The following is a 27,026-nucleotide window of genomic DNA, read 5'->3' as shown; positions in this document are numbered from 1 at the left end:
TGGAAGTCAAAGTAAAGATTTATCCTTGCATCAGAATGTTTTAGATCTTGCAATTTGCATATACAAAGAATTCAGCAACATTCACTGGCATTATAATCAGAGCAAGATCAAATTATAGATGTAATAAAAGAAAATATGATCGTTGAAATGGGAATACATACATACATTATAAAGATTGCACATAAATTAAACACAACTGAGTTAAACAAAAGTATCAGTAATCATACATTTTAAAAATAACATGGGCATGTCTCGGAATGCTGAAACAGACATGTCAGGCTCATTTTAAAAAGTTTTTAAAAACACATAAAAATACCTTTTAAAACACTGGTATGCATTCTTCATTCGTCTAGCACATGGAGAGAAACAGTAAAGTGAGTCACACAGTGACCGTACAGCTTGTCGATCAGAACGGTAGGCTCCTAATCGCTATTTGGCATAGGAATGCAACCGCATGCAACACACAAAATGTGAAGGGAAGGACGCGGTGGTGGCGGCGGCGCTGTGGGGCTGGGGCCGTTTGTTATGTACAATGGACCGACTTTGACCGAGGGGGAGGCAGAGGTCAGTTTCCTGGCTGACGCAGAGAGCATGGCCAGTCCTCAAGTGCCCAAAGAGACTGGGGGGCCTTGGACTGGGGGCAGGAGCTGGGCAGAGGCCATGAGGCTGCGATTCCCGAGCCCCCAGAAAGGCAAGTCCCTCCAAGGGACCGCAGCTTCTGCTTCGTCTCCAGAACCGGAAGGGCCACAGTGGGTGCCAGGTGCCTGCAGTGGACGAGGGAAAGAGAAGAACACACACGGGGCACGGTCCCGAGGGCACCCTGGGTAAGGTTGACCTTAATCTCCATCCAAGACAGGGCAGGCAGGCCTCTGAAAGGCCGGTCAGATTCTAATGAGGGTTCCTAAATGAGACCCAAATCGATTCCCTCGGCTGACTTTGAACCCTCACATGCGGTATTAGTCACCTTCGTCACAACTGGCCCACTCCGTTTCTAGGGCTTGGTGCCAAATGAAAGCTTGGTTCCCTCTCTTCTCCATCAGTCAAAGAAAGGCTTTGGACTCGGGATTTTAACAATGAAAACACATGGGACCAGCTGGTGTGACTCGTGAAGTTCCCTCCGTTTCTCTCTTGACCCCAGTGCATCCTAGCTGTACCAGGAAGGAGAGAGGGAGCTGCATTCAGCAGTGCCTGCGTGGCCCAGGCATGCGGCTGGCGGTGGTGGTGGCCGTGGTCGCCACATTGGGCTCATGGCCTTCCACAGCGGGTCCCTCCTCTTGCCCAGGGGCAGGGCTCAGAGGAGCAGCGGAGGCTTGATTACGACAAGGCTGCTGTTAGCAGGTAACCAGCCCTGGAGCTGCGGGGTGCACCCCAGGGAGGGACACAGGATGAACAGGGCAATGGGAGAGGGCAATCACTTCTCAGCGGAAATGTCACATAAGGCCTTTATATTTCTTTTAAAAAGCAAAAAAACCCCCAAAAAACAAAGAAAAAGAAAAAAAAAGTACCCGAAATGTACATGTTAAATGCTTTTAGTAAGTTAGAGCAGCTGTCATTCATAAATAAATATATATATAATACATATACATTATATATATTATATATATTGTGCTCATCTGCTCCCGAGTGGCATAGAAAGATCACTGTCATTGAGTTAAACTTTTCTACATTCATTTCCCTCCCCCTCTTTTTTTTGCCCCACAAGCCGATCTTGTCCGGCAGTGAGATCATTACTACCCAGTGTCAAAGGGCTCAGTAGTATTTCCATTCAAAAATAAGTTAGCTTTTAGATTTAAGGATTTCTCTCTCTTTTTCTTTTATTTAAATATTGGGGAGTGGGACTTCTAAAAAAAAAAAAAACCCTGTATAAATCTAGATTATAAGATTTCTTTTCTTACAAACAATCTTAGGTTTTACAAGATTTTTTTTTTTAATACCAAAATGTTCCTCAGAAAGTTGAAAGCGTAATTGCTTGTGGTTTTCTCCCCAAGTGTGTGCTCCTTGCGGCTGTGCAAGTCGCCCGTCCAGCTTTATCTGAACGTGAGGACTGGGAAGTGGCTGGTGCTGGGCCTCTGGGAGAGCTCAGACCAGCTGAGGGGCGGGGGCAGAGTGGGAGGCGAGGCTGAGAAAGGCAGTCGGTGGGATGCTCAGGGGGTCGTCTGAGTCAGACGCCGTGGGAGCACAGCCTGAGAGCTGGTTTCGCTGGACCCAGAGCCGTGCGGGAACCTTTCCACCCGTGCCTACATCGCTCCTCTTCAGGCCAAGACGGCAGGGACCCGGCCTTGAGTAAACGCATGTCTACGGGTCACCCCGCAGCCACCAGCGACGCTGACGTGTTCTATACCTGAGATCAGGCTGTAATCTCTGATCTTTAAAATGTGAAAACCAAGCACACGAGTTCCAACAGAGGATTTCACAGGATTCCGTTTACAGTGTATCTATCCTCGTGAACATTTCTCCTTCCCCCCAAATGCCACTGCCCAGGACTGTAAAAACAATGGCAGGAAAGAGAATTTTCCTGGTTCTTGAGTCTCGACTGCTTTCTTAACAGCACAGGCTTTGTGTTTTCTCTCCTGCAGAAGCACACGTTGCATATTCAGATTTTTAACATTTAGAAGTGCTGCACGTGTGAAATTCAACAATGGGCTGCATCTGATGCAAAATTAACATATTTACTGGTATTAGCAGAAATATATTTTATGGGATATTACTTGACCTTAATACATGGTTCCAATTTTTACAGCAAGTGGCCTTCAAAGCATAACAAAATATACACAGAGAAATTAGGACGGGCATTAATGTCAACTATGAAATAAATTAACATGATTTTTATAAAATATACTGACCATTAAATTAAAAAATATTTTAAGGCAGGAATTTTCATTTGAAATTAGCATAATCAGAAAATATATCAATAAAATCTTGTACCACTTTGTAGCAGAATTCATACTGTTCCTGAAAAAAAAAAAAAAAAACAAGAATACATTAAAATGATACATTTTTTTTTAAGTCCATTAATTTAATTGGGTGAAACATTTAAAAAGAAGACATAAAAGAGTGTGACCGGTTACAAAATTTACTTTTGGGGCACTTCAAAAGGAAGCTGGATTTTTGTTGTTGTTGTTGTTGTTGTTATTTTTAAGATTTTATTTATTTAGAGAGTGAGCGGGGTGGGGGAAGGGCAGAAGGAAAGAGAGTCCCAAGCAGGCTCCCTGCTGAGCGCAGAGCCAGGACCCTGAGATCATGACCTGAGCCGAAACCACGAGCTGGACACTTAACCGACTGAACCATCCAGGCAGCCCTAAAGTTATTGTTTTATATGGAACATGTCGATGTTTAGCTTCAGCTTGTCGTATTTTAGGGCAGTCTGAGTAAAAGGGCTTCAGTTTTCATATTTAAACTGGAAAACAGGTATTTTTGAAAAATCAATGAGAGAAGTCGGGATACTGAACTTCACTGCGTCACAAAGAAGCAATCTATGAAAGTTAAAAAGGATGAAAATCTAGGCTACTTTTTAGCTTAAGCTTACTCTAAAGAGGGGACACTGTTTTATATAAATTTTACTAGATTTCAGGAGAATGTTGCCTCTCTCCGTCTAAGGCATTCAGCCCATGAGAACACGGCCGTGCACCTCTTGTCCCCCCCCCGACTCTTGGAGCGGGTGAGGCAGCGAGCCTGGGCGTGGGCGGATGGAGGGGAGATGGGGGGTGGTGACGCAGGACCTGTGGCGGCCGCCAGGACCGGGCACTCCATGGGAAGCCCGGGAACAGGAGCCCAGGGCAGCTGCCGGAGAGTCTGGAGCTCGGCGTGCGTGACAGTCAGCCGGCAGAGCCAAGAGGACCCCAGAGGTTTGAGGAGCAACAGGCAGCTAACCCGCTTCTCAGGTAACAGGGTCTGGTTCCTTGCGGACCAGGTACTTGCTGGCCGAGTGGTGCTGGGCAATTGGGCCCTCGAGGGAGGGGCCCTGGAAGCAGGAGAGAGGGAGTGTGGCTCCCCAGCCCCGCCCATCTTCTCTCCCAAATTTGGAAGTTACTTCAGCCTCACATCAAAGTTGCCTCCTGTCCTGGAGGAAGTGGAAACACCATTAATCCCTTTCTGTTTTAGCAGCAAACACAAGAGCTCCCTGTGACCCATTCACACTGAGTCCAAGCCACTGGTGCCCAGTGATCAATGGTGTGTATTTTGGCAATTTGTTGAGATGACCGAGCCACACCTCAGGTCACAGACATCTCCCATCAAAGCACAAAGCTCCCAGGAAAAAAATAAAAACAAAAACACTTTTTGCCTTGGAATGCGTGCTGCCCTAAAGCCTGTCTCAAGAGTCTTGCCGAGTGGCCAGCAATTGGCTGACTTTCCAAGTCAGGTTACAAACACTCTGTTAAACTGTGTTACCAGACCAGAGGGTACAGACCCAAGCCCAATGACAGCCATGGGCAGCTTCCCAGGGAGGGGTGCGGGGAGAGGCGGCAGTGGAAAGAGCAGAGCTGAGTCAGGGTGTTCAGAAGGACAGGCACCTGGAGATAGGAAACATGGGCCAGACCCGAAGATTCTGTGGGAGCTGAGGTCCCTTCGAAACCGAGGGAGAGTTTGCATGCTGAGCCAGACTAGAGATGTTCTTTGCCATGGTCGCCAGGGGCCTGCCCAGGTCAGGCACTAACGGGCCCCCGACGCACACACACAAAGCAAACGTGCACGTCAGCTAGAGGCAGGTGCCATCCCCCGCTTTCCACAGATAAAGAACTAAAGTCCAGAAAGTGGAAGGAGCTTGTTCAAGGCCGCAGAGGCACGCGGGGGCCAGCCCTGCGTTTGAGATGACAGCCTGAAGTCCGAGCATCGAAGGGAGACCCTGGCTTAGCTTTCCTGTTTTCCGGGGGCCATGCAGGACGAAAGCTACCACCTCTGCCTGGGGAAGCCCGCAGTGGACTTAAAAGCAGTCAGGAAAGAAGATGAAAGACTGTGGCTCAGAATTTACAACAGAATGTTTTTGGAGGATGTTCCCATTCATTATTATTTTGATTTTGAAAGCCCTCCATGGAAGGGTCTGCCTCCGGTTTTTCCACGCCCCACGTCGCTCATGTTTGGGATGCTGCCAGGCGGTATCAGCTCGCAGGAGGCCGACCTGGCTTTTAGAAGGACTCCTCTAACACCCTCCAGAGCTCTCCTCTAGCAAGAAGGACTGTCTGCACTGGGATCAGGGCTCTAAGGAGAGCGAAGGGGCCCCCAGCACCATCTCCTTCCTGCTCTCAGTCATGGCCTGGCCTCAAGAGGGGCACGTAAGGCAAGGGTGTAGGGACCCGGCAGGCACCCTGTTTCCTTCAGTCATAGTGGTTCAAACCTGTCTGTGCTTTGGGACCACCGGGGAGAGCCTTAACTATCCTGATGCCTGCCTGGATTTGAGCCCCAGAAAGCGTGAGGGCAGCCTGGCCGTGGCGGAGTGTGAACTCTCTCCAGGCCTCCCTGGGATGCCCTCAGGGTGAGAACCATGCTCTGCCCAGCCTGGGGGTGGGAGGGCAACCCCGCTCGCTCGGTGATTCTAGCAGCTTCCCCCGCAATGGGAAGGTTCTGGAAGCCTCTCCTGCCACATTCTAAGCCTACTGGAGTCGGAATCCTGTTAGCCATGCCGAGTAAGTGCACAGGGAGTGTAAAAACAGGAAGACGAGAAAAATGACAGGTTCTAACAGTTTCTGAAATTGTGCTTATTGGGGTAGAACCATCACCAAGCTTGGCGAAGAGGCACGTCTTCTGCAAACCAGGAGGTGTGTGGATTTGTCACAGGACGCAAGACATCGGCGCCAGAAAACGGTGGAAGAGCCGCGGAGACCCAGCGAGCTGTCAGCATCGGTGCGTGTGTCCAACGGGTCTCAGAGTGTAAGCCATGAGTTCACCCCTCCTCCTACGGCCTGCCCCGGGGACAGTCCGCAGCAGACGAGGAGGGAAGGGGATCCGTCGGGCTTCACCGCGCAGAGGACCATGAGCTCTCTCCCGTGGGAACTCACCCTCCTCCCTCCCCACACACTCGAGCTCCTTCAATGGAACAGACATCAAATCCAATGTAAGACAACTCTTGACCCTTCCAGAAACATCCCCACGGCTCCGTCTCTTACCAGGGTTTGCACCATATGCGGTCTCTGAAGTCGCAAACTCTTCACAGCTTGGAACACGTCTAAAAGGCCCTCGGCTTTTACTCGTTCCAGAATGTTGCTGAGCGCTATGAAGGTGCCTGTTCGCCCGGCTCCAGCACTGCGGGGGGAAAGCGCTTAATGCAGACAAGCACACTCACGCTTGGGGAGGGGAAAGGGCCAGCCCACAGCCCATCCGTACACATCCACGCAGAGGCCATCATCACTGAAAGCGATCAAAGTCTGCGTTTCTAAGGTTCATCTACACGGAGCAAGAGTAGGAAACATGAAATTCCTAAAACTTGCCCTGTTGCAGCAGAAAGCTGTCTCTCGAGCTGGACTGAGACCGATTACAAGCTTTCAAGCCAGGGCGACAACGTCCCTCCCCCCTCGTGGAGACCGGTGGTCGTCAGGGTGCGGTCCCCAGGACCAGCAGCGTCAGCACCACTTGTCAGAATTGCAGACCAGCCTGGGTCAGGACTAGGGAGAGGTCCTCTCTGGCTGGACTCCCCTGTGCTAGCGGCCGCCTTCAGAGAGGTGCTGCTTCACAAAGGGTGAGGCCAGACAGAGGACGGCCCCTGCCAGGAAGGGTTAGACAAGAAACGCTTCCCGGCAGTGGAGATCTGGGTCTACTCCATTCAAGATGATCGTCTTCTTGCTGTGCTGGATGAGCCTACAGGAGCAGAGCCCGGGCACCCCTGGAGAGCCGAGAGAGCAGGCCTAAAGTGGGCAGGGCCTGCTGTCTTCCTCCAGAGTCCTCCAGGCCCGCAGGCCCGCACGTGGGCTGACTCTGACCTGTTTCGATGACCTGTCCCCGCCTCTGCCCTGTGCAACCTTGTTCATCTTTGCCTCCCTGGTGCCCTCCATGTGCTAAACTGTCTGGGTCCCTGGAGGCAGAACGCAAAGGAACGGATTTCTAGTTTATTCCAAAGGATGCCTACAAAGCCCCCTAAGAACCCAAAACCGCCTTCTGTGCTCCCCGTGCTGGCCAGGCCAGAAGTGCACCCAGGCTGGTCCCAGGTGAAGAGTTCCAAACCTTCCAAGTTTAGCCCAGGCTCTGGCAGCCCAGGATCAAGGGGGCAACGGCAGGCACGCAACCAGCAGAAGCCGCAAGTGGAAGAAGATTTAGAACAGCTTTAGAAGCAAATCAGCACCCCCGAGAATGAAAAGGCCCCAAACTCCTGCTGGGGAGAACTCTGGAGTGGCGGCCAAGGCCTCCTGCTGGCATGGCGGAGGGGTCGGCCTGACCAGGACCTGGAGCCGGCACGTCTTTGGATTTGGATTTCGCCAGTTTCGCCTTCCACGCTCGCCACATGTCCCTCCTAGGGCCTCCCTGGCACCTGGCTTGGGAGCTCCAGAAAAATCTGCCCTCCATGAGGATGTGCTGTAGCCCTGCCTTGGTTCTCAGAGCTCTGGGGGGAGGACAGGGTGGGGTGGGCACATCAGCCAGAACCAGCACATCTTTCAAAGTGAACACAAGCAGCTGAATTTTGGGAACGGGTCAGTCTGAGCTATGTTTGGCTGGTCTGGGGAGGACTTCAAAAGCTCATGGAAACGTGTGTTTGAGTCATTTCCCTGCTCCTCCTCCCACGAGGTCTCCTGTGTGTAGCTAAGATGACATTTAGGCACCTAAAGCTCTCTGTGTAGGGAAAGTCTCGGGGACCAATGCCATGTGGCTGGGAGCCGCAGGCTGGGCGTGGGGTCTACATCCCACCAATCACCAGGAGGGGGCGCCCCGGCCCCGGCGGCTCACCTGCAGTGCACGGTGATGGGGTGGTTGCCCGTCTGCTGCTGCTGCTTCTGCACAGCCGCGATGAGGTCGATCATGCCTTTGCCCTCGGCCGGAATCCCGATCTCCGGCCAGCCGTGGAAGTGGAACTGGCGGACCATGCGGGTCTGCTCCTCCTGGTGGGCCAGGGGCTGTGGGCAGGGGAGGCCGTTTCTGCTCATGCAGCCCTGATCATCCAGGAACAGACCTACCCTCCCAGGGAGCAGGGCCCAGGCTTGGGGTCCTCCTGGGTCCTCCGACGGCTGGCACAGTCCCCCTCTGGCTGGACTGGGGGTCCCGGCCAGGCTGTTTGTACGCCGAGTGCACCCCAGAGCAGAAGGCCGCAGAATGGGGGGCAGGATACACAGAGGATGTCCCCAGAGCCCCCGCTAAGGGCCCCGTGGACACGGGAAGGATCCTGGCAGATTCGCTTGAGAAAACAGGATCGTCTCTTTCCTAAGAAGCCAGGAAGCCTGGAGAGGCCTCTGTGGCTTCATCCACACCCCCTCGTCGCCCTGTCCCCGCCGCTGCCATTTCTCCTGAGCGGGTGTTTGTGGCTGTGGAACGCCTCTTAGAGTTGGTCACTCTGCTCCCCCATCCTCCCTCATGCTCCAGCAAGGACGCACACGACCATGGAGGTCCAAATGTTAGAGGCGATCTGCCCCTTGATGACACGGCTCCCTATTCACACGCTGAACACTGATCCGAATGCACCAGTTAGAAAAGCCTGGAGGAGCAGGATGAGCTGGGACCGTGGTAAGGACCGGGGTAAGGAGCCCCCGATGGCCGCTTCGGGGCCGTCTGTCTACGAGATCCCACAGCACCGGCGACAATACCTGATTGAAGGTGACCAGGAAGTCCCGTATGCTGATGGCTTCCGAAAGCGTATCACTTTTTATTTCGATTGTTATTTCGCCATGAGTCACGGAGCCCTCTGTCGGCCAATACTGGTAGCATTTATCCTTGGGGGATAAAATGAAATTTTAAGTCTCACACGAAATAATGCCCTGTTAAGCGGTTTGATATTATGCTGCAGGATGGCTCTCAGACCGTTTAGCGCATCTCATCTGACACAGTAAATCAATAACAAACACGAGTATGGATGCCGGCTAACACCTGTTGACCAAGGGAATCCAGAAACAGGTGTGTATTCGGAACTTGGATATAGGAAGAGATTATCCAATCAACGGAGCTGAGAAAACCCATTTTCCATATAGGAAAAGGGGTGTGTCCCTGACTCACACTCTACCAGGACTGATAGGAACAGTCCAGCCCTCTTGGAGTTGGGCAGTGCACAACATGCCCTACCATATCTGGTAGCTTTGAACCTTCATGAAAGTAAACCCAGACAGGTTAAAACTTAAAAGTCAAAAACAAAACTGTGAGAGCCCTAGATGAAAATGTCTTTTCTTTTGGGGGTACAGAAGGACTTACTAAAAAAAAAGACTTCAAAAGAGTGAACAACCCACAACTCGAAGATTATGACATCAGATTAGAACACAATGAGGGCACCTGGGTGGGTCAGTGGGTTAAAGCCTCTGCCTTCAGCTCAGGTCATGATCCCAGCGTCCTGGAATCCAGCCCTGCATTGGGGTCTCTGATCAGTAGCGAGTCTGTTTCCCCCACCCCCGCCTGCTTCTCTGCCTACTTGTGATTTCTGTCTGTCAAATAAATAAATAATTTTTTTTTTTAAAAGAGCACAACAAACTTCCCTTCATCAACCAACATGGCCAAGAGAGTGAAAAGAGACGCCATCAATGGTGACAAGATATTTGTAGTTCACACAACTGACAAAGGATTAGAATCAAGAATATGTAAAGAATTCTTACAAGTCAACACAAGAACAAACAACTCACTAGCAAAAGGGGGGAAAGGCCTGGCCAGGCATCTTGCAGGGAGGGAACATGCTGTCCGTAAATGTTTGAAGTACGCTTGACCTCAGAGCAATCAGAGGGATGCCAGCCAGGGCCTAGGAGGGGTGACACATACGCACGCCTAGTCGGTCAGCAAACACAAGGAGCCCTAACAACACTAGGGAAGTCAATGAAAGATCTCTCTCCTCCATTGACAGTGTCCACTGTAGGAACTATCCTGTCAATTCATTCTGTCCCTGGAACAGGCTACTCCTTGTGCAGCATGAGAACTGTAGGAAAATGTACTAGTAGCACCATTTGTAAAAGAAAAAAAAAAAAAACCAACAAAACACAATTGACCCAAATGCCCGTGACAGGAGAAGGGACAGATAAATGGATGCAGGGTGCACTGTGTGCGGTGAGACACAAGGACATACTGAGGAATGAGCCACGGCCACAGGCATCAACGCAGGAGTACATCAGAAGCATCCTTCTGAGTGTGGAAAGCAAGTCCCGGAAGAATACGCACTGTAATGACCCCCTGATAGAAAGTTCGATAGCAAGCAAAACTGAACAGTAGCCTTAAGACATACATGTATAGGATTTCTGAAAAGCCAAGACCACACCCACAAGGATGGCTTTAAAAAGATCAGTAGTGGGGCTCCTGGGTGGCTCAGTTCATTAAGCGGTTGCCTTCGGCTCAGGTCATGATCTCAGGGTCCTAGGATCAAGCCCTGCATCAGGCTTCCAGCTCAGGGAGCTCCCCTGCTCCTCCCTCTCCCTCTGCCACTCCCCCTGTTCTCGCTCTATCTCAAATAAATTTTTAAAAATCTTTAAAATAATAAAAAGACCAGCAGTAATAAGTGTTGGTGGAGAAACTGGAAACTTGTATACTCTGGTGGGAGTATGAAACGGGGCAGCTGCTGTGGACATTCTTCCAAACGTCCAGCCAGATGAGTTCGAGAGACAGAGTTACAATGTGGCCCAGCAATTCCACCCCGAGGTGTCTACCCAAGAGAAATGAAAACAAATCCATGTAAGAACTCCAACATGGACGTTTCCAACACGATTCACAATAGCCCCAGAGTGGAAACAACCCACACGTCCATCAACGGACAAATGGGAAATAGAGTGGTATGCCCAAACAAGGCGGCCCATACAACGGAAGGCGAGTCGTCAAGAGAAAAAGAACCTATTTTAACATGGTTAAAACTAGAAAACATACTAAATACAAGAATTCAATCACAAAAGACAGGTCACATGATCTCATTTACAGGAAATGTCCAGAACAGGTGAATCACAGAGGTGGAAAGTGGAGGAGAGGTTGCGGAGGAGGAAGGAACAGGGCCTGGCTGCGCACGGGTAAGGCGTTTGTTCTGAGACCGACCCAGCCCCATTTGATTTAACAGAAGGAAAAGGGCTCATGGAAATGATCTGGAATTAAATAATGATGATGTTTCACAACTCTGTAAATATGCTAAAAATTGCTGACTTGTACCCTTTAAAAATATGGATGGAATAATATGAGTATTATAACTCAATGCACTGTTTTTAAAAGAAGCAAAGAAATCAAAACATGGGTTCAGGGTAGTGGTTCTGTCTTGAAAGAGCTCCCAGATAGGTGACCATCACTGACCAGAGTTTGTTTTTTCGTTTGGAGAGTGGGTTCATGAGCACTTACTGTGCTGTTAACTGAACTCAGTAAACAGGGCCCGGATGGAGCTCTGGGGACAGGGAATCACTGACTCATCCCGTTCAACCAGGACACCGTCCGTAAGGTGCCCATGTCAATGTCTATGTCCTTACGGCTTGAAGAAAATGAGTAAATGTTGTTTTGTTCAACAGGTTTTGATCAAATTTGTATTTGCGGAGAAACAAAATGACAGACTTGCGAGGCTGGCTAAGTAAAACGTTGGGTAAGACCAAAAGCCAGTGTGGGTGGCCATGGCTAAGCAAACGGGATCTTTATTCCATGTCCTGCCTGTCTCCCGCCTGGGCCGTGGCCTGGCCTCCGCAGCGGATCACCGGTGGGCCCATCACAGAGGACCGCCAGCGGGCCGGGATGCCGGAGGTGCACACTGCCCCCCCCCAAGGGCCCGGGCCGGCCACGAGCGCTGCTGACCTGCTCTCTCTCCTGGACCTCCGTCAGCATCACGACCGTGTGGCACTTCCACTCCCACACCATCCTCCAGAAGTCCTCCACGGTGTGCGCCAGCGGCCCCTGGGTGGCGATGAAGTAGTCCTTTTGTCGGTAGCCCTTGGAACAGGGACAGAGATTAGAGTCTGCCCTCCTCTCATGCCGGTTCCTGTGCAGATGCAGGGCTTGGCTTAGGAGAGCCCAGGGGCCGAGGATGGAGAGCATCCTCTGGCTTCCCCAGCTGCGCCGAGCCCCCGCAGGCATGCATGCACACGTACACCGTGCGACAGGTCAGGGCACCCACTCTCTCCCTGCAGCACCCGGGGTTCCCTCTGAGCAGGTATGGCGAGCCACACACACACGCACACAGACCCTGGTCCCCTGCGACAGCACCCGGGCTCTGCTCTCCCATCTTTCTGTGTTTAGGCTCAGTTAGCCTCGTGGGGGTGGACTGGGTGTGGACTTCGAGGAAATGAATTCAAACCCAGTTCCTCCACGCAGCCCAAGCGACCTCCGGCACAGTTTTCTCATCCACAAAGGGGAGCTCGACGCAGACTCGGCCTCTGTGTCCGTCCCCACCCGCTCCTCAGCTAATGCCACCGTGCATGGAGACAGCTGGTGACCATGCCTTGAACACACAAGCACGTTGTCCCCATGGAGCGGGTCGCAGACAGTGCAGGACAGAGAGCCACGCAGTGCTGGTGGGTGACCCGAGAGTATTAGGGATAGAATGGAAAAATCGCTGTGTCTTAAAAACACAACGGAAACTAGCAAATTACTTAGCAGGGCGCCTACGCTCTCTATTCCCAAAACTCATTATCCCTTCTTTTCTTTTCTTTCTTTCTTTTTTTTTTTTTCATGCAAGTCATTCTGCTAACAAAATATATTGGATTTCAGGATTCCTTCCTGATTGTGGAAAGCAGTTAATCAGGAGTCTCTGTGATCACAGACGAAGGAAACATGCATCTTCGCAAAGCACGTCCGGGGCGCCCTATACTTACATCTATAAACGAGGCGTTGATGTAGTCTGTGTATTCCTGACCCCTTTTCATGGAGAGGATCACCCGGTTGAAGTCATCTACGAAACAGGATGTGCCTTCAGTGAGCACACACGCCAGCCCTGCCTTGCGAACTTCAGTGTGCTGCTACCAGCTTCCGAAATACAAAACTTATGAATAAAATTGCTATGTCAAGCCAAGTCCCTGGAAGGTTTACCTTATAAAATAGCTTAATTAAATTGGCCCAGAAAATTATGTTTTGGTAGGAAAGAAAGCTCTGAAAATATTGCAGTTAACATTTTCATCTGTCATGAATTGAAGTAATTCATACCACAATAGGAGCATTAAGAATATTGCATTTCAGGGACGCCTGGGTGGCTCAGTGGGTTAAAGCCACTGCCTTCAGCTCAGGTCATGATCCCAGGGTCCTGGGATCGAGCCCCGCATCGGGCTCTCTGCTCAGTGGGGAGCCTGCTTCCTCCTCTCTCAGCCTGCCTCTCTGCCTAACTGTGATCCCTGTCTGTCAAATAAATAAATAAAATCTTTCAAAAAATTGCATTTTAGGAGGGAAAGGATTATGGACAGGCAGGCAGCCCAGAGTGGCGGCCACAGCCACCAAAAAGCCGGGGTCTGAGGCTGCGGCAGGCTTCATCCAGCTCCAGTGCCCTTTTGATGCTCGGTGACCACGAGGGCATGTCCAGGGCCTGGGGTCCACCTGCCACGAGGTGCTCCCTCTCCTCAAAGCAGACCCTCTCTCTTCCTTTCCTGCAGTTCCTCTGATCCCTGTGAAGTTCTCTGCTTCCCCCCTCAACAAACGTAGGCATCTTTCCTCCCGCTTACCCGGAACCTCAGTAGGCTAGGGTCCTGACAGCACGCCGGCCCGTTTCCCGCCTCCCCTAGGCTTGGAAGAGGACCCCCTCCCCCATGTACAGGCTTAGGGGGTGACTGGCTGACATAGGAATCGGGTGGCCCCAGAGTCATGGTCAGAGCAAATCTCTCCACTTCCAGGACCTGCTGCCTCTCCCATCATCTGCGTCCCCTCTCATGAGCCGCCCATCTGACGCCGAGGACTGTCTGGGTCACCTGTCCTTGCTTCTCTTCCCAGCCCTCGCCATCACCCCCAGGAGCCCTTAGCCGCAGGCCCAGACGGTGTCTTGCCCTGGGCCCTGGCTTGCAGAAGTGGGTGGTCAAAGACTTCCACAGGGTGCCGACCCCAATCCCGCCTGCCCTGAGGGCCGGAATCCCCCGGGGCTGCCTTACATGGGATGATCTGGATGACCCTGGCCTTTTTCATGTTCGCAGGCAGGTTGCCCGTCCTCATGTTCTCCTTCATGATCCGGACATTGGTCAGTTTCTGCAGCCAAGAATCCCGCAGTCACAACACGGACCCCCGCGAGCGAACCCCTCAGCCCCGCACCAGCACCTCTCTCGAGGTCATCTGTTCATCTTTCTCCACCTCCAGCTGTCTCCGTGGGCACGACACCCTCCCCCATGCGGTTGCTCTCCTGTCTCAAAGCCCCTGATTGTTCTCCGCCCTACGTTACGGCCGGGGCAGCCACCCTGCTTTTTCTGGGGTCCAACAGGAGGGCAGTGATTGAAAGCGGTTCCTCCGACCCGTCAGGCGTCCTCCCCCTGGGGTCGTTCCCACGTACCCGGAACTCCTCCTCCAGCCCGATCTTGTCGAAGTGGGCGGCGGTGCTGTGTAACGTCTGCAGGTGCTTTTCCAGGGAGGACACGTCCAGCTCCGTGTCCCCGTAGAGGTAGTACTCCAGTAAGGCTTGGTAAATGAACGTGTACTGCATCTGCAGGGACACCCGAGCACCCAGGACCCTCGCGTGCGCCCTGCTGCCCTGGCGGCTTCCCCTTCTGCACGCGTTGCCTAGGGAAGGAGGTCTGGGGACAGTCAGGCTGACAGCCATTTATAATGACCATTTATGGCGTCGAGGAAGGGGAGTAGGTCAGCTGGCACTTTTGACCGTAATGTCCTCACCAGGCTCTATTATACATGCGCCACATCTGGGACAGTCGTGTGGTTTGGGGGTGGCCCAGGGCTCCGGGTTCGCTCTCTACCGGTCACACCAGGACGGATGCGGGGCCGGGGAAAGGCGCTACTTACGTCCGTTTGCACCATCTGAGGGCGCTGGTTGCGAATTCTGGACACGAATTCAAAGACGTCGACCTTCTGCTCGCTGTGCATCATGTCCATCATGGCATCGATCACGATGAAGGTGCCCGTCCGGCCCACGCCAGCGCTTTCAGGAAAAGGGGAGATGCCCCACTGTGAGGCACAGAGCACCCCACCCCACCCGCAGCAAAGCACGGGACCGCAGAGCTGACCTACCTGTGAGCCAGGACAGGAGGACCGCCCCGCCCACCGCTGGGGGACTCCCACCACAGCCCGCCACACCCCCTTTTCTCCATCCATGAAGAGCAAATCTTGGGCGCAGCCACCAGAGGGCACCATAGTCTCAGTGAAATTATCCCAAATCCTCCTCTAAGAACTACAGAAACTGCTAAAAGGAGCATCGGAATGATCTGTTGTAGCTGCTGCCTGTGACGTTGTGCGAATCGTCTTCTTCCGTTGCCAAATGCTATCTTGTTGTCACGTGTGTAAGTGGATTTTTTGAAATGTCACACTTGAAATAGCTTTTCCAGGTTCTTTACAAAAGGGGGTTCCCAGGCTAGGTCGAAGGGTTCTTGAGCCATGGTCAGCTGGAAGGGGAGGCACCAGCTCGTGCTCTCTGGCACGAGAAGGAGGGTCTCTGCATAGCCATCTCCTGGCTAGGAAGCGGCCCGACTAGATTCTTGGGTTTGAGTTTCCTGCCCTCCCAACGCACGCCCCACAGCGCCTCCAGGACCTCGGGTCGGCCCTCCCCCACCTCCTGTCCTGGGTGGGTCTTCCCCAGACGGTGGGGCCAGGCATGTTTGTTCCCCAGCTCCCAGGACAGAGCGGGCACTCAGTGGTGCTCAGCCAACACTCACTGAACGAGTAAACCCTCGTGAGGCGGCCTGGTGTGTGCAGCGTCTGTCGTGAGAGCGGGCCTGCCCCCTCCGGCCCCTGCAGCGTTAACCTCTGTCGTAAAAGGAAAGTCACCTCTCTAACAAAGACTCACAACTTCAAGAGTGACGTCCCCCACCCCTTTCCCCTTTGGGAGGGTCGGGGGGAGATATTGCTCTTCCTAGTTAGTCTCCGAATCTGGCCGAGAACAGCAGCGAAGACCCTCTTCCGGGCCAGACGCCCTCATCTCAGGAGGGAAAGCAGGTCAAACACAGGCGCCCTTTGGGGAGTCTTCGCTCTTACAGGTGCAGAGCCCCGTGAGACACCGTACCCAATACGTATGTGACGGAGGCCACAAAATCACCTAGTGCAAGGCAGTCAGGGTCCCCGGGCCGCTTGCGGGACCCCTCGCCTGACCCAGGGTGCAGGCAGGAGAGGCCACCTTGCCACTGGGACAGGGGCCGCACTGGCACCCCAGGAAAAGGCTGAGGCCAGGTGGTCCTTCGGCCAGCCTCCATGGGGATGTGGTTCCTAAGAGGACTCCGGCAGAGAATGTCGATCTGGACGAGTGTGTCCGCGGGGATGGAAACCAGGAAGAGCCAGAGCCCGGGGCCCGACACCACTTAAAACTGAGGAGATCCGGTGTGAGGACGAAGTTGGAGGCGGGGCATGAAGTCAACTCCACCCTGAGTCTCTGGGAAGGGGAGGGCGGTCCAGCCAGCACGAGCCCTCTCCCCCACCCTGCCAGCTTCTGGCAGGCCCGTACCCTTTGGCAGGAATCCCTGTCATCACATGACTGCAGTCAGGCAGGCGTCCAGAACCGCCCATCTGCCCACACCATCCGGGGTGGCTCACAGGGGCCTGGGCTTGGGAGGGGAAGGACCCACCAGGGAGGAGAGGGACCTAGAGAAACCAGAGACGGAGGGTGCCCCTCCTCCCACTTCCCAGATGCTAAAACCCCGGTGGCCAAACAGAACATTAAAGAAGGCCAGAGCACCCAGGAGGCGCGGGATCTGGGCGGAAGTAAAACATTGCCACAGGGAGACAACCGCATGCTCCACAGCAAAGGCAGAGACTCGAGGCCACGCCAGGGACCCGGCAAGAAAATAAGATGAATGGCAAGTGCAGGTGTCCTGGGGCCCTGATGTGGGGAGAAAGTAAGCAGAAGAAGGAGACTGGTCACTCCCTAAGTTCTCCCACGCACGACAGACCTGGACACGTCGGGGACACAGCGGGACTGAGCCTGCTCCCTGCAGCCGGCCCTGACCCAATCCAGAGGCCTTTTCTTTATCCTCCCCCCACGCCCACCATCCGGAGCTGAGCGGCCAGCCACCACCAGAAGCCTGAGCCAGGGAGAGGCGGCAGCGGGAAGGGTCTTGTAGGGCCCCTCCTGCCAGGACTTCTCCGGCTCGGATGCTGGATCCTGAAGACAGGCTACCGAAGTCCCCACGGTCTCTGCCGCAGCAGGGCCCGGATCTCCAATGGGGTCTTGGAAGTCCCTGGGCAGGGACTCAGGCCCTTCGGTCCAGGCCTGCCACCTCCTGGAGGAGGGAGGGCCCTGCTCACCAGGCTGTCACCCTGATTACACCTGTTTTGGCCATTACAGACAAGGCCCTGGGGAGGATCTTGGCACTGCCAAAGGACAAAGGGGACAAAGGACAGAAGGCACCTGCACACGTGATTCAGATGCTCTGACTCCATCACACAAGTGTTTGGAAGAAGCCACATGGAGACTCTGGCTTCCGTGAAGTCTGGGCAAGAACAGGAGTGGCCGACAAGGACCCCAGGCTGGGGCCAAGCAGGACTGGCCTGCAGATCCCCACCCCAGTACAGCTCCTGGGCAGGGCTAGCAGGGCCAGCCCCCGTGATCCTAGACACCACCTCGCTAAATGCACGGTTGCCCCAGGGTCCCTCATCTCCCAAGGGGCAGGTCCAGGACTCCCTCCCCAGCCAGGATGACCAGGCTTTCCCCTTTGATCTCCAAATTGTCTGCAGACTCTAACCAAGCACCCACTGGGAGGATGGGGCGTCTGGTGAGGGAGCACTCTTCATCTTTCTGTTTTTGTCGCCAAAGCCAGCATGGGCACAGGCCAATCTACCAACTCCAAGTCCAAGGCCTTTTCTTGGACATGACCTTCTGCACCAGAAGCCAAACTGGGCATGGAGATGTAAGACACAGAGGGGATAACTTGTGCCCTGCCGCTATGGCTCCACGAGTTCCAGAAGAAATGAAAGCTCAGTATGAAAACCACCAGGGACACCAAGGTGTGCAAAGACAGAAGACAATTTGCTCAGGAAAATGGGCTCACTTTCAGAAGCTGCTTTTCCACAACCCAAGGAATAATCACAGTGTTGACAGCTTATGCCGATCTTACCTTTGTGCAAAGTTCACCCCTGGGGCAAGTCCAGGGCCCTCCAGGATGGTCCCTCCCACTGCAGAGGAGGAGAACGCAGCTGGCAGGAGAAGGGGCAGCCCAGACCACAGAGCCAGGTCTTCAGGACCTCCGGCCCTGGACAGCTGCTCAGGGCTGCTATTCGCTGGGCCTGGACCGTGTCCCGCAGCCCCTCTGAGCACTCTTGTCTCAAGACAGAGGTCTCCCCATAGAAGTGTGGTTTCCAGCTCTATCCTTAGAGGTGACTTGAGGGTCTCTGGGGGCAGGGGAGGGGAGGCCAAGTGAACCTGCCCAGAGCCCCACTAGCTCCCTCTACCTGGCCTCTTGGCTTTTGTCTGTGCTGGGTATTGGGGTTCCCCCTCAGATGCCGCTAAGCAAAGGGTTCTGCTCTCACGGAGTGGGCCACACGACTCCCCAACTCTCACCCCAAGGGGGTCTCTGAGGTGTCACTTCTGTCCCCAGTGAGTAGACACTGCTTCATTCCACCCGGCCTGCCCTCCTGCCCACGCCGGCAGCGGCCCACAGGACAGAACCCACGACGGCCCCACGCGGACATACCTGCAGTGGACCACGATGGGCCCGGCATGGGCGGGGTTGAGGGCCTTCACTTTCTTCAGGAACTTCAGCATCCCGATGGGGGTGAAAGGCACTCCGAAGTCGGGCCAGCTCGTGAAGTGCAGCTGGGAGACGAGCCGTGGGGCTTTGCAGCCATCGGGGAGCTGCTGCGGGGGATGGGGAGGTGTGAGTGGGGGCAAGGGCCCCTCCCCCAACACCACTCTCGGAGGATGCTCCCTCCCGCCCCACCGCCTAGACCCTGGGCAGCAAGGAGGACATGGGTGGCGCGCTACCTGCGGGCAGGACTGGCAGAGTGGGACCTGCAGCCTGTCCAGGCCCACGGCAGGCTGGCCCTGGGCAGCCAGACACATCCAGAAGCTGGCCCTCGGCTCCCAGCCCCCACTGCGAGCAGGGCGGCCACGTCCCCGCCGGCCTGGCAGCCCCACTTCCTTCCCGCAGCAGCGCGCCCTTTCACTCCTCACGGTGTCTTAATTTGGAGGGCCTGGATGATGTGGCCGACCAGCCCACCCACAGCCTGTGAGCGCGGCTCTCTGCCCCAGATCGCGGAGGGCTAGCTGGTGTACACACAGGTGCACGTGCACGTGGGAGTGTGACCGTGAGGGACACAAGCAGGGGACAGTAAGAACGATAAAGCGCGTCCTCTTCCCTTCTTTGCTGCGGCTTCTAGAAACCTCATCGTGCAGCTCACAATGCCAACCCCCCTTCCTCTGACTCCTGACACCATGACCTTCTGTTTTCCCTTTTAGAGATATATCTGTCTGAGATCTCTGCTCACTGTTTTGGACACAGGCATCTGTATGGAAGAACGCCTTGCATTCTTTTAGGCAGGGATGGGGCAGGGATGAGCAGGAAATGAGTATGACAAACACTGAGGACGTTACAGAAATACTTTTGAGACTGTTAAAAAAAAAAAAAATCCCACCTTACCACTTCGGCGTGTGAAATGACATCATGCTACTGGGCGTGAACCGCCTGTCCTGGGGCCCCTCCCCCAGGTGACAACCTCCTCCACTCAAGATGGCGAGGGGGGCCCGGGGCTGCCTGCAGACCCCTGGGCACCTGTCTCCTCCTGCGTAGATCCACATCCTCAGTCCACTAAGCCCGACCCTCTCCCCTTCCTGCACGTGGCCCTCCCCAGCCCCGACGCAGCGAGAGCTCCTACAGCGCCGGCAGAGGGTGGGGCAAGTCTTCCTATTAAAAAAGTAGACACATATTTGCTCCTGACACTGCTCTCCGCAGGACGGCCTTTCCAGAAAGCCAGTAACTGAAAGTGCTTACGGACTGTATGCAGAACTTCCGGACGGTGTAATCCACCAGAACCACGCAGTCCTCCACGCACACGCGGATGTTCCCGTAGGTCCAGCATCCCTGGTCCGGCCAGTACTGCGAGCACTTCTCCTACACGGGGTGGTTGCACAGAGATAACCAGGTCTGGGGGCGCCCCCGGCCCCGCCATCGGCACACACCAGCTTCCCTCGGGCGGTTCCCGGAGCTGGGAAAGGGCTAAGAATGCGAGGCCGTGCAGCTGCTGGGGGGCAGTCCCGAGTCTGCTCTGGCTGAAGCAGGGGCCCGCAGAGGACAGGTGCCCTGCACACAGAGGCCTGTCTCGGTACCAGCCCTCGCTCTGGGCTTCCAGTGGCTACACGTGGGAGACTGTGAACCTGCAGCCTGAGGCGGAAGAGGCCGCTGTGAGCACAGGACACAGGAGAGCGTGAGGACGCCGTCCTAACAGGACAATATCCCCTACCTCCTCCAGGACATCTCTGAAGCATCCCAAGGAGAATCGGAAGCTCAAAGGTGCTGGTTTGGGCCATTCCTGGCCCCCTGGGCGACCCTCCAGGACCCCCTGAGATGCTTCCCTTGAAAGGCCCTCACTTGGGCCTGAGGGTTGAGTCTAGGGCCCCCCACAGGGCTGTGCGTGTGGAAGCTTCTCTGCCTTCGGCCTCCTGGTCCTGCTGCGGCCACAGTCCCCTCCCTCTGATCAGATCATGAGATGCTGGAGCAACTGTATTTCACAACCTTTCGCCAGAATGTTGAAGCCAGGGAGAGGACAAAGAAGTGTAACCAAGTAAGAAAAGGGAACTCTATTGAGAAATGATCTCATCTGAAATGGTGAAAATCAAGATACAGAAACCGGCCAGCTCTGAGTCACAGAAATGGAAAAATCCAGTAGGAGGCTTCGGAGACAGATCAGAGAGAAAATGTCCAGTGACATGGCAACAGGATGCCTGCTGCGGGGAACGGAGGCGAGCTCTGAGACCCGCCGCTCCTGTGCTGGTCTCCCTGGGTCTCCTGTCTGTAAACAAGCCCCCCCCACCCCCATCCCCGCACTGCTCAAGTGGCAGCCGGAGGGCCGCCGGCTCCAGGGAACACCGGGGCTCCCAGGGCAGCGTCCTCCTCCTCTTTGGGGGCCGGGTCCTGGCCAGGCGTCTGCCCGGAGCGTGGGAAGCGCTCAGCGCGCCTGCTTCAACCCCCTGACTCCTGTCCCTCTTTCCATTCACGGGGCAGGATTCACTCGGGGGCAAGGGGGTGGCCTCTCCAGCCCAGTCCCAGCCCCCTTGGAAACAAAACAAAAACCCCATCCTACCCGACAGGAAATGGTAACTGGAGGCTTTTTCCTGTGCCACTTGGCACGTACGAAACAAATTAGTGGAGGTGGCACCGGGAGGGGCTCTTCCCTGCCTGTCCTGCCTGTGGATCAGTGTCCACCTTGAGCCCCAGCTGAGCTCCCCGGGCCCGGCCCACGACTTCTGTCTCAAAGGACACAGCCCGAGCCTAGCTGCCTGGGTCCCAGGCCTGTGAGTGACGGCAGGGCTGGGGTGGGGACCAGCAGGGACCAGCAGGACAGAGGTCTCCCAGCACGCTGGCCTTTCCTCTCCACCTGCTTGCCACCACTTTGCCTGGACCGCACACTGGAACATGCTAGAACAGTCTCCCCATGCATAGCGAGTCTCCTTCTAGCCTCCCATTCTTCTCATCTGGAGAGCAAGCTCACTTTCTACAACTCAGGCCCTGCTTTCTGCTGAGAAGCCTGCCACGGGCCCCCGCCTCGGCCTCCCCTCGGAGGCCCGAGCCCGGTTCCCTGACGCATTTCTCCTCCCGGCATGGCTGCGGGCCCAGCAGATCCCTCCTGGCCTCGGGGTCCCATCGCCCTGCCAGGGGCCGCCTCTCCTAGGCTTCGACTGGTCAGGTTCCCTCCAGCCTCGGAGATACGGTGCCACTCCGGGCCCTGCCTTGACCCATACCCAAGGAAGGGAGGAGCTACTCCCTGTGGGGGGTCTCCCTCCTTCCTGCCCCCGAAGCCACAATCACGCTGTGCTCTGCCCTGTTCCTGGGGGGACGAAGGGAAGGGCCGGACGGCACAAAGAAGGCCTGGCGCGCCCCCCGCCCTCACCCTCGGAGCCCTCTGTCCGCCGGGCTTGCTCCGCCCTCGCTGCCCACCGCGGGCCCTGGGCCCCCTGCTATTTCTACGTCGCCTCCTGACACTTTACCTTGATCTGTTTTCTGTTTGGCGTCTGCTCTGCCCAGGGGGACAGAGATCGTGGGGGCCAGGGTCTGTGAGCTGGTTCACAGCACGCACCCCCCCCACCCCGCATCGTCTGTCGAGGAGAGTGGACGCGAAGGAACATCTGCCACATGTAGGAAGTGAATCCGTTTATCCTTCTTTCTAGAGGTTTCGAGTTCTTATAAAGTACGAACACCCGTTTTGCTTTAGAAAAGCTCACACAGGCGTGAGAGTGACGCGCCTTCGATGCCCCTCGTTTTCCAAATTCCTTTCTCTCGTCTGGGTAAGAAGCAGGAAATTCATCTTTAATTCTAATCTGAGGCCCCCCGTGTTACCAGCCTGAAAACTCTGAGGCTCTCATTTCTGAGGTCTGTGGCTCCCACCCGGGCGTGAGAGCAGTCGGCTGACCAGGGGCCCTTGGCTGAGGAAAGGATGGGCAGCGTGACATTTCCGCGTCATGGTCTAGGGCAGGGAGATGCGGGGAACACAGCGCATTTAATTCAAGATAAAATTGCTGTGAACCACTGGTGGGTTTTTTGCTTTTTGTTTTTTTTCTCTTCTTCTTCTGTGGTGATAAGGGAGAGGAATAGGAAAAGGATGTGGTGAGCTCGCCCCCCAGCGAAGCCCCAGGAGCTACAAGAGCGTCCTCTGTGAGTCGGAAGGCCAAGCTCACCTCTTTCCTTTCCTTCAGGTTCGTCAACATGACGATGGTGGCGGACTTCTGCTCCCAGATCATTCTCCAGAAGTCGTTAACTGTCTCCTGTTTGGGGCCTGTAGATAGGGGATGGTCCCAAAGTCAGGCCTGGAGAGGGTCCCTGCGGGTCCCCGCCCCCGTCACCCTGGCTGTGGGGCCCCAGGGAGGCCACCGCCGCCCTGCTGCTCCGAGGCACGAAAACCCTGCTCGGGCGACCGGGAGATCGGCCGCTTCCCCGCCGGGTCCCGCCGCAGCACCACACCCGCTACCCTGCTGGGGCTGGGGAGTCCTGGGGGGCTGCGCATCGGCACCTGGGGCGTGACCCCGATCACAAGCAGTAAAGGGTGTTCAGATGAGGCTCGGGTCAGCCTGCGTGTCACAGCAGCCTGTGCCCACTGGGGCTCGTCAAGCCTGCGGAGACCAGAGCCCACTCCAGAACGGTACAGGTGTCCGTGCGTCACACACACACACACACACACACACACACACACACACTGCAGACTGGCCGACCCGCCCTCCGTGTCCGACCCCCTGCCCGCGTGTCCCAGACCCCCGCAGCGGGCCGTACTCAGGGCCGTCCAGGCCGGAACAAAAGATAAAGCATCCCCAGAAGGAAGTCCTCTGCCCTTTGCCCTCCTTCCTGCCTGAAGACGGACACGGAGCCCAGAGACGCAGCAGCCATTTTGTGACCCGGAGGAAGACAATGACACGTCACGGAGGGTGGAGCAGGAAGACACAGAGGCAGCTGCTTGCAGCTGCCGCCTCAGCCCCGGGCTGCCTCCCCTGCTTACAAGGACAGAGAGAGAGGGAGAGAGAGGAGCCTCTATCTGTGTCAGCTAACGTCTGTCAGGTTTTCCAACATTGTTGTCCTCTGGGTGTACGTGCATGTGCCCTGCCCTGTTTCTTGGGGAATGTGCATCTTTGGTAAGTTCTCAAGTGACGCTGATGGATGCTGACTTCTGGGACCTGCTCTCTGAACGACTCTTGCTGAAGACACCTGCTGTTGGCCTGCCCCAGCTCCTGGGGCGATGGATGTTAGCCCAGATCAGAAACACACACATGCGCACACACACACACACACACACGAAGTGGCCTGTGTGCAAGGCTGAGGGCCTGCTGCCGGGGCTGAAGCATCCTCGTGGGTATGGCCTTGATCTGAAAAGCTACTCATGCCCCCCACCCCCGCCCCCAAAATCAACCACCACGTGGGAGCCACACAGAGCTCAGCCAGCTGAAAGAGATCCAAGTCTGTCTGAATTAACAAGCAGCCCTCTGAGACGGTCACTGCTGGGCTCCTGCGTGCCCTGGCTTTGACTCAGGCAGATGTGGAAAAGAGGTGTGTCTGTCTGTCTACACCTACACACTGTGTGGACGAGCACCCAACATGCCTGTTACACCCACACTTAGAAATGACCTCGCCCGTCACGCTCCTTATCGGTCGGCCCTGACCACAGAGGGGGACAAAGCGCCCAGAGGCCCCAACGTGTCTGTGTTCTCGAAGCTCTGTACACAGAATGAGCTTTACGGACTTCGCACACAGATGCACAGAATGACCTCAGGGCGCTCTCAAAGACGCAGACTCTAGCCCAGCATTTCTGCCCAGCTCCCAGGACACTCGGGGTCAGCAGAGCACTGCCTTGTGTCGCGAGGCTCTGCGAGATTAGAGACGCCCCCGCATGCCTTGCACGCAGGGACAGGTGGGACAGACGGCATTCAGGCCACAGAGATGCAGCACGGCACACGGACAAGAAGCCGAAACGGAGCCCCTGCATTCCGGCCGTCAGAGGAGGACCCGGGCGCCGTCCTTGGCATTTTACCCGAATCATCTTCTGCAAGTCACAGTGAGCAGCTTACCTTGAGCGGCGATGAATTTATTCTTCTCTTTATAACCCTAGAACGATAAAATCGGGTCGGTAGGTTTTCGTAATTGCCTCTGCTGAAGGATTTCATTGTTGTTTGGAAGGTAACATAGTAATCACGAAAATCTTGGAAAACACAGAAATAGGAAGAAAACTCACTAGCAACTTCAGAAATTGTGCTACTTTTGATCGTCCCTTTGTCGAGTTTCCATTAATACTTGCCCAGACACACACACACACACACACACGCACACACACACTTAAATATTCTTAACTGGTTAATAGATACAAATTCTCCTCCACTGTGTTTTCATGATAATTTTATAATTACTAGTAAATGATATTTTAAGTTTCAGTTAAAGGGAGTTCTTAATGTAGTGGATATCGTTTGACCATAAACCTGCCTTACCGGTCCCTCCTAACCTGTTTTATCAGTAACATAAAGAACTCTGTAACAAATGTCCCATGTGCTTCTAGGCTTTTTAAAAAGGAATCCCCAGAGATGCTAATTCAAAAGGCCTGGTAGCAACCACGCCACCCGTGCTATGGCCAAATAGCCCACGAAAGTTGTGATAATTTAATTCCTGGCCCCCAGAGATAAGTCATGATTCACACTGAGCCCCCAAATGGTCCAGATGTGCGCATCATGCTGGGCAGGGGGATAGGAAAATGGCAGACTTACATCTATGTAGGAAGCATTAATGTAATCTGAACACGGGGTTCCATCCACCTGGCTCAAAATCACCCTGGAATGATCATCTGTTTTAAAAAGAAACAACAAAACATGACACGAGGAAAAGGAACAATAAAACACAGCACGTACAGATCTTCCATCTATGGCATTAAACGCTGCCAAGGACGCGACCGGGTTTCCCACGGTGATCACAGGGACCGAGGGGGTGTCAGGAGACCCCGCGTGGCATGACGGTGGGAACGCATCTGCTTCACTGAATACTGGGCCTCGGCATGGAGGACAGTGCCAGACCCTAGCCAGCTGCTCAGTATAACCCGCGGGATGACAGCGGAGGTAAAGGTTCAAGTGGGAGCCCCTGGATCTTCCCTAGACCCGGAGCAGCCGCACGTGCTAGGACCCTACAGTGAGATCCCAATAGGCTTCTCTGAAACCCCAGCTGGGCACCGGTTGGTGTACTCAGGATAACCCTGGATGGAAGGACAGGGCCCCGTCTCCCAGGCTTTCCAGGGAAAGGACAAGCAGACGCCACACTCCAACCATCAGCCTTCAGATCTCTAGGGATGGAAAGTGGGTAGAAGGCACACACACCTGGGCTGAGCACAGGGGGGCCACCTGCCGGGAAGATTCTGGCTTGTTGTACAAGCAGTGCCCAGAGTAGGAGGGCCGACCACGGAGAGGTCTGTGTGGGGTGGGTTTTCTCTGTGTGTGAGGGTGTGATATGTGGGTGTGTGGTGTAAGTGTGTTTTCTCTGTTTCTTTCTGAGTGTGTGTTTGGGGGGGGAGGTGTGCACACACCCCTCAGGGAGGTTTCAGCCAGGGTCCCCTTGTGATTTCGGTGGACCCTTGTCACTTCTACCTTCATAGGCCATGCCCTCCATTAAAAAAAAAAAAAAGATGAAACATTTTATTTTATGACTGCGTTATGAGTTAATATGAAGCTTAATGTAACCCAGATTGGATTACATATATATTATTTTCTGATTTTAAAGGAAATTAGATAGTTTCATGGGACCTTAAAAGTGGTTGCAGGCCCGGGCCTGGGTCTCCTTGCTGGCATATTCCTATTCCTCTGAGAGGAGCGAGAGTGGGTTTGCCCAGACTCAGCCCAGGGCCGGGGTCAAGGGTCACAGGTGCTTTCTGGGGTTAGTCACGCTGTGCCGGGCACAGAGATTGGTAGAGGATGTGGGCTTCACAGGCATTTACTGCATGGATTCTGGAGAAATTCTGTATCCTCATCCTGCTTTATCTTCCCTAGTCCCCACAGGACTGACACTAACTGAGAAGGCTGTGTTTGTGGTGTGGCTCTGGGGCAAGGACCCCAAATCCTAGCTGTGGTTTCCCGCGAGCCTGGAAGGCAGGCCAGCTTCAGACAACCACTGTCTGGACATCGCACTGCTGGGCCAGATCCGTCCTGTCCTAGCATGACGGGCCAATGA

At 54.7% G+C, this 27,026-nt stretch overlaps 1 protein-coding gene across 28 annotated transcripts in view; it reads right to left on the bottom strand.

Annotated features, from left to right (window-relative positions):
• PTPRE (protein tyrosine phosphatase receptor type E) overlaps window positions 1-27,026 on the bottom strand; it is a 148,558-nt gene continuing 121,532 nt past the window's right edge. For 6 of the 28 annotated variants that reach the window (XM_082721523.1, XM_082721537.1, XM_082721524.1 and 3 more), the window contains 14 exons: window positions 25,580-25,656; window positions 24,893-24,929; window positions 23,018-23,115; window positions 20,118-20,237; window positions 18,822-18,982; window positions 14,989-15,124; window positions 14,525-14,674; window positions 14,133-14,226; window positions 12,876-12,952; window positions 11,860-11,994; window positions 8,721-8,846; window positions 7,870-8,036; window positions 6,102-6,237; window positions 1-2,952 (listed from right to left, as the gene is read on the bottom strand). In XM_082721523.1, the coding sequence (XP_082577649.1) occupies window positions 2,878-2,952; window positions 6,102-6,237; window positions 7,870-8,036; window positions 8,721-8,846; window positions 11,860-11,994; window positions 12,876-12,952; window positions 14,133-14,226; window positions 14,525-14,674; window positions 14,989-15,124; window positions 18,822-18,982; window positions 20,118-20,237; window positions 23,018-23,115; window positions 24,893-24,929; window positions 25,580-25,656 (1,589 nt within the window). In that variant the 3' untranslated portion in view covers window positions 1-2,877. Of the gene's footprint in view, window positions 2,953-2,995; window positions 5,898-6,101; window positions 7,004-7,869; window positions 8,037-8,720; window positions 8,847-11,859; window positions 11,995-12,875; window positions 12,953-14,132; window positions 14,227-14,524; window positions 14,675-14,988; window positions 15,125-18,821; window positions 18,986-20,117; window positions 20,238-23,017; window positions 23,116-23,606; window positions 23,759-24,892; window positions 24,930-25,579; window positions 25,657-27,026 lie in introns of those variants that run through there. The other 22 variants (XM_082721518.1, XM_082721528.1, XM_082721519.1 and 19 more) reach the window with 11 other exon arrangements.

Source organism: Mustela nivalis (assembly GCF_964662115.1).
Source record: "Mustela nivalis genome assembly, chromosome: 2".
Taxonomy (NCBI): Eukaryota; Metazoa; Chordata; class Mammalia; order Carnivora; family Mustelidae; genus Mustela; species Mustela nivalis.
Note: the sequence above shows the minus strand (reverse complement) of the source record. Positions and strands in the feature narration are given on the sequence as shown.